The sequence below is a fragment of the Mytilus edulis genome, chromosome 4, assembly GCF_963676685.1.
Source record: "Mytilus edulis chromosome 4, xbMytEdul2.2, whole genome shotgun sequence".
Taxonomy (NCBI): domain Eukaryota; kingdom Metazoa; phylum Mollusca; class Bivalvia; order Mytilida; family Mytilidae; genus Mytilus; species Mytilus edulis.
The window spans coordinates 40,781,322-40,789,120 of NC_092347.1; the positions used below are offsets into that span (position 1 = coordinate 40,781,322).

Genomic DNA, 7,799 nt, shown 5'->3' on the forward strand with positions numbered 1-7,799 from the left:
CATAAAGATCATAAAATATTTCCATACACCAAATATAGATGACCTATGGCATATAGTATTAGATAAAAAGACCAAAACTCAAAAACTTAACTTTGACCACTGAACCATGAAAATGAGGTCAAGTTCACATGACATCTGCCCGCTAGATAGGTACACCTTACAATCATTCCATACAACAAATATAGTAGACCTATTGCATATAATATGAGAAAAACAGACCAAAACACAAAAATTTAACTATAACCACTGAACCATGAAAATGAGGTCAAGGTCAGACGACACCTGCCAGTTGGACATGTACACCTTACAGTCCTTCCATACACCGAATATACTAGCCCTATTGCTTGTAGTATCTGAGATATGGACTTGACCACCAAAACTTAATCTTGTTCACTGATCCATGAAATGAGGTCGAGGTCAAGTGAAAACTGTCTGACAGACATGAGGACCTTTCAAGGTACGCACATATCAAATATAGTTATCCTATTACTTATAATAAGAGAGAATTCAACATTACAAAAAATCTGAACTTTTTTTTCAAGTGGTCACTGAACCATGAAAATGAGGTCAAGGACATTGGACATGTGACTGACGGAAACTTCGTAACATGAGGCATCTATATACAAAGTATGAAGCATCCAGGTCTTCCACCTTCTAAAATATAAAGCTTTTAAGAAGTTAGCTAACACCGCCGCCGCCGGATCACTATCCCTATGTCGAGCTTTCTGCAACAAAAGTTGCAGGCTCGACAAAAACTGTCCAATTACGAGACACCTTTTAAAAACAGGATATACTCCTTTTAAATAATTGAGGTAAACCAAAATTGGGACTCCGAAAGGAGAAAACAGAGAAAAAGGTTCTGGATGCATCAGCTACGTACTCTTGAACCTGATGGACTTATTGAGAGGGATGAAAAACAGTTTTACCCAAAACCAAAGGAATAAATCATCAATTTCATTCTATTTAATTAAAACAACTATTTGTTTAGATTTAAAAATTGTTATGTACAATAAACGACAAAAATATGTTTTATATAGACCATCAATCATCAATATGTTAAACTTTAACACGAATTTTGTGAAGCTCAAGCTACAAAAATGTTTTTTGTCATGCATCCGATTTCACCTAGATAGATGCACGCGCCCGATTAAAACAAATTTGTTTAGCAAAATATTGCGTGAATTATATAAAATATAACAACTAATTTTATAACACTCATTGGTGTGTTACAGTAACATTCTTAGAAACTTATATAGGGAAGAACAAAAAGTTTGCAAAAGCAAATTTACAGATCTAACAATGTTGGGTTGATGTTTAGACGAGTTGTATATATATATATATATATACAACTCGTCTAAACATTTAGACGAGTTGTATATATATATATATATATATATATATATATATATATATATATACAACTCGTCTAAACATCAACTGTAAATTTGCTTTATATATATATATATATATATATATATATATATATATATATATATATATATATATATATATATATATATATATAAATGTCTAAGAATATAACTAAAACACACTAATTGATACATTAAAAAGTTCTATTAGATGTTAAATAGAAATACGCAATATTTCGCTAAACAAATTAGCTTCATCAGGCGTGTGCATCTCTCAAGGTGAAATCGGATGCATGACAGAAAAATATTTTTGTAGCTTAATCTATACAAGATTTGAGGGATGGGTGTAACATATTAATTCGGTCATAAAATATGTTTGTAGCTACAACTACATGAAGTTGGAATAAAAGTTTAACACATTTATAGATGTTCGATTAATTGTATGAATTTTTATAAATTAATTTGTATGATTTCAAGATAACTATGGTTTTGATTTGCTTTGAAATCTTTTTTCGTCTCTCTCATTGAGTCCATCAGGTTCAAGAGTTCGTAACTGGTGCATCCAAAATCTCTCTCTTTTTTGTCTTCCTTGTGTATCCCAATTTTGATTTTTCTCAATGATTTGAAATGTGATGTTTTCAAAATCATGTCCTGCTCTTAAAAGGTGTCTTGTAATTGGGCAGTTCCTTTCTTTTGTATAAAATGACCGATGGTTATTTAGTCGGATGTTAACATCATTTACGGTCATTTTATACAAAAGAAAGGAACTGCCCAATTACAAGACACCTTTTAAGAGCAGGACATGATTTTGAAAACATCACATTTCAAATCATTGAGAAAAATCAAAATTGGGATACACAAGGAAGACAAAAAAGAGAGAGATTTTGGATGCACCAGTTACGAACTCTTGAACCTGATGGACTCAATGAGAGAGACGAAAAAAGATTTCAAAGCAAATCAAAACCATAGTTATCTTGAAATCATACAAATTAATTTATAAAAATTCATACAATTAATCGAACATCTATAAATGTGTTAAACTTTTATTCCAACTTCATGTAGTTGTAGCTACAAACATATTTTATGACCGAATTAATATGTTACACCCATCCCTCAAATCTTGTATAGATTAAGCTACAAAAATATTTTTCTGTCATGCATCCGATTTCACCTTGAGAGATGCACACGCCTGATGAAGCTAATTTGTTTAGCGAAATATTGCGTATTTCTATTTAACATCTAATAGAACTTTTTAATGTATCAATTAGTGTGTTTTAGTTATATTCTTAGACATTTATATAATTTTAATTCAGTAACTGTATCAGTTTATTTTCACAAACTGATCCACGCTTAATTAGATTGAATGTTGATTGTTGCTATTTTTAGACATTATATATATATATATATATATATATATATATAAAACTACGTTCAAACCCATGATTGCGTTGGATAAAAACCGCAATTTTTATACGTGTGCATGTAAAACAAATTTCGTTGTAGAAGGGTCTAAAAACAGCACAAACAACATTTTCCAAAAGACCAAAAAAGTGAAAAGGATATTTAAACAAAACGCATTTGACTAACAGGTCGAACAACTGATGTTCTTTAACCCTGCTGACTGCCATTGGCGATTGCCAAATAAAATTGATCACAAGATGTAACAAAATGGATCTTAATATAAATTTAATACTAAACAGAAAACAATTAACATGTGGCCACGATGTTATGCCACAAACTTAAGGTGTCAATACTTTTTTTGTACACCAGATCCGAATTTCGACAATAAATGTCTCTTCAGTGATGTTAGGGATCGAAACGGTATTTGGAAGGCCATATAAAAAGTACCCTCATTTTTAGATAAACTCTTGAATTTTAAGAGTCAATATAGGATGAACATATATATATATATAGAGTCTATACGAATCTACCAACCAGTAAACTTAATAGGTATTGGATCATCAAAATTGACAATACTACACAAACAGGAAAAATTATATGAGTCTGAAAGATTGTGTAACAATACCGATAAATAGATGGAAAACAAAACACTAAAAAGTGTTGAATATCATTGCACAAAGATGGAAAAACAATTAGATGATGACCGGTTTTACAGAAAACTTAATTCGGACCCCACCCTCCAATTCAGCGAGGAAATAACAGAATGTTTAAAGGAAATGTGTGACAATAACATCATTGATATAGATACTTTCAAATATTTAAAACCTGAAAATTCAAAACCTGGGCGATTCTACCTGCTCCCTAAAATTCATAAACCTGGTAACCCAGGTAGACCAATCGTCTCAGCTAATGGTCATCCCACAGAAAAAATATCCGAATTCGTTGATTACTATCTTCGACCTCATGTAGAAAACTTGCCATCTTTTATTAAAGATTCTACAGATTACTTACTAAAGATGCAGGATTTAAACCCTCTACCTGCCAATACTACTCTTGTCACTATGGATGTCACCTCTCTCTATACGAATATTCCCCATGCGGATGGTATTGAAGCATGTAGAGAAGTTTGGGACTCTCGATCTCTTAAAATTCCACCTACTGATTGCTTAGTTGAAATGCTTACTATGGTCTTGAAAAAGAACAACTTCACATTCCAAGGAGAACACTATTTACAGACAAATGGCACTGCTATGGGTACAAAAATGGCTCCATCTTATGCCAATATATTCATGGGTAAATTTGAAAAGCAACTGCTGGAGTGCTCCATCGAAAAACCGCTTTCCTGGTATCGATTTATTGATGACGTTGACATGAAATGGGACAAGGGAGACCAAAAATTACAAACTTTTATAACAAATGCTAACAATCAACACCCTACCATCAAATTCACCCATGAAACATCTAATTCCACCATAAACTTCCTTGATACATCTAGCACCCTCTCTGTAGGTATAATAAACACAGATATATACTCTAAACCTACAGATACTCATCAATACTTGTCGCCTGAAAGTTGCCATCCTCCACACTGCACGAAGAGCATTCCATACAGCCAAGCTCTAAGAATAAGGCGAATCTGCTCCTCTGAAGACACTGCAAAACAACGTCTGGGGCAGCTTAAAGGACATTTGAAAAGAAGGGGATATAAACACAAAAACATCAAAAATAGTTTTCGAAAAGCGGAATCCATCCCCAGAAGCAGTCTGCTAACTTACAAAGATAAACAGAAAAGTAAAAGAATCCCATGTGTGCTCACCTACCATCCATGCCTGAGAAATAGTTTCAAGACCATTCGTGATCATTGGACAGCAATCGAGAAACATTCGAAGTTATCCAAAATCTTTCCTGAGCCTCCCATGATTGCCTTCAAACAACCTAACAGCCTGAGAAATATACTTGTCCGTGCTGACCTTTCCAAACCTAACCATACTGTAGGTAATTGTCAGCCTTGTGGGGATAAGCGCTGCAAATGTTGCAACCAATTGCAGCATTCATCAACATTTCACAGTAAGACCACAGAAAAGACATACAAGATCTTCTGCAATGTCAACTGCAAAAGCTCAAACGTGATTTACGTTCTTGAGTGTCCTAGATGTGGTCTCCAATATGTTGGTGAATCTATGCAGCCATTTCACAAACGCCTCAATGGCCACAGGAGTGACCTCACAAAAAAACCGTATATTCCTGTCAGCCAACATTTCAGGTTACCAGATCACAATCTGAAAGATTTTGATCACATGAAGATCCTTGTGATCGAACAGGATTGTACATGGCAACATAGGCAAAGAGAAAATCGGGAGAGGTTTTGGATAAAAACACTGGGTGTCCTCCATCCAGATGGAATCAATAGAAAGAAATAATTAAATTTACAGTCTAGTGTTTATATTATTATATTCAGGATTTTGGATTAAAATCAATCGACCAAAACTTACCTGTATTATTAGTGATCTATGTTTACACCTTATACATTATATCTCATTATTGTTAAAACTTTTGTCACCGAAGAAGGCCATTTGTTGAGCCGAAATATTTGCAATTATTGTATCATTTATATCATCTGTTCAGTTTTTCCATCTTTGTGCAATGATATTCAACACTTTTTAGTGTTTTGTTTTCCATCTATTTATCGGTATTGTTACACAATCTTTCAGACTCATATATATATATATATATATATATATATATATATATATATATATATATATATATATATATATATATATATATATATGTATACACATATTTAATCTTTTTTTTGCAAGGCTGACTTGTTAATTAGAATGCTTTACGATATAAAGTTCCGCAATCAGACATTTTTACGAGACATTTTCAATTAAATTACAGACGTTTGTAACTCGAAGTACGAACCTTATGGGTCCGGTCACTGCCAACTTATGAATTTGTTTATAGATTGCACAAGTTTATAACTGAGAATTTCAATAATTATAAAACCATACAACGCACCTGTCGTCGATATCAAATAAATGTTAGGTAATGAAATAAGATAACCATGTATTTTAATAAATCAAGTGATTTTTCAAGATTTCTATTTACTATTGTTAAATCCCGAATATACAAGTATCCCTTACATTCGTTTATGCCAATTTTGTCAATTAAATAAACAAGGAAACATATTTTGATCAAAAGTTGTTTGTTCTAAGACCAATTTCAAGCGTAGAAACGCTGAAAAAACAAAACGATGACAAACAGTAGATATGGAACATGGACTTATTCACTACATTTTTTACGGAATAACAATCTTAAACGTCAAGAAGCTACGGTATATAAACAAAACAAAACTCACCATTATTTTTGTCCATAAAGTCTAAAGAAATGATAACAAAAGAATTGCTACCATCATCATACTTGTGCTTTCGTTGTAGTACAATTGACAGTAAAGATTCAATAACTTCAAGAAAAAGGCCGAGGGAAGAAAGAGCTGATGACGCTACATCCAAACAAATGATGATAGACCCTTCTTGTATAGACTTTATGAGCGCATATTCTGGTGAAAATGTTTTGGCACGTTTTTCAATTTCCTGAACTGAGGGGATATCCTCTCCTTCTATCTTTAATTTCAATGGTACCATAGCTAAATGAATAAAGGGAAATATTGTGCTTCGTTAAATGATATCAGCAAATTAGCCCTAATACGTATAAATCAACATGTGCAATACTGATGACGTTTTTCTGTCGATATACATCGAGACTTTATATTGCTTTTCGGCCAATATGACATAAAAAAAAACAGTGCTACGAAAAAAACCGTATTGGTCCATGGCTTCCGGTTTCAATTTTATTACACCTTACTTAACTATGAACGTATGGTTATGCATAAAAAACATTTGTATTATAATTTGTTTAACTTAAAATCATAAACTAAAAAGTTTAAATGATGGTAAGTGTTATGTAACGTCTTGATGTCTTGAAACGAAAATATTTCACAGCGTTTTCGAGTACAGATAATTGACACTGTTTCATTTCCGTTGATCAATCACAGAACGCAGACGATCAAAAAGTAAGAATAGTTAAACTATCTGATTTATTTTCCCCAACTACTTTATATTTGCTAGATAAAATGCATTGTTATAGCATAATAATAAGTTCTTGGACAGGAAATCAGAAATTACATCTGACAATTTTGACAAAAAATCCATTGACATGAAATGATGAATGCGAAAAGACAATTTCAGATATGAAATTCGGTATCTTCTTCTATGTATGTTTCTCGGTTTATTCCAATTAAAAAAATTAAAATCATTCAATAAAAGTTAAGAACTGCTGTTTATGTATTGGCTCTGTTATAGATTCTCGATCAGCTGTATTGGCCATCGACTCTTGGAGTTTCGAGTCCAATACAGCTTACCTCGAATCTATAACAGGGACAATACAGAAACAACCATTCAATAACATTAAAGTATTCGTTATATTTTTTTTTATTAAGTGCTAGTTACAATTACAAAAGTTGATGGGTTGATAAAGTATTAATAATATTAAAAAATGTATTTGTCACGAAAATAAACATAACCCTGATGATATGAAAAATCATAAATTAATTAACAATCGGAGTTGACCGCCACTATATACATTTCGGCAGGGTACAAAGGTAGCCTTAACAACGCCCTATATCAACGCTTATATAATGATAACAAGAGGGATCATTTTTGCGCTAGGAATGGCATGGAACTTTACTATTCGTTTGGTGACATTTACTCCGGGTTAATAATGCCGAATCTTCAGGTAATATGAAATGTATGGTTTAATTATGAATGTTTGGCTCGAAAAACCGTTCAGCTATCGTATTTGCGTTGTTTTTTTTTTATTTTGATATTTATCTCGATTTGATTTAATAAAAATCTATGATCACATTTTCGATGGGATTTATATCGAAGTCGCACGAAAAGTTGTCAATAAGGTATGTCGTAATTGAGGTTCTAATCATGATGATTTAATGATTGAAATTAAGTT

At 32.4% G+C, this 7,799-nt stretch overlaps 1 protein-coding gene across 1 annotated transcript; it reads left to right on the forward strand.

Moving 5' to 3' along the window:
- The first annotated feature begins 3,451 nt into the window (after positions 1-3,451).
- Positions 3,452-7,210, forward strand: LOC139521376 (uncharacterized). Its single transcript, XM_071314855.1, has 2 exons — positions 3,452-4,276; positions 7,139-7,210. The coding sequence occupies exons 1-2, from the start codon at positions 3,452-3,454 to the stop codon at positions 7,208-7,210; spliced, it is 897 nt and encodes a 298-aa protein (XP_071170956.1).
- The last annotated feature ends 589 nt before the right edge of the window (positions 7,211-7,799 follow it).

Excerpts from the sequence above, each read along its gene's own strand:
- LOC139521376 (XM_071314855.1), top strand. The coding sequence starts at position 3,452 with ATGGAAAAACAATTAGATGATGACCGGTTTTACAGAAAACTTAATTCG. Across the intron at positions 4,277-7,138 it reads ATACATCTAGCACCCTCTCT|ATTCTCGATCAGCTGTATTG; the intron begins GTAGGTATAATA and ends GCTCTGTTATAG.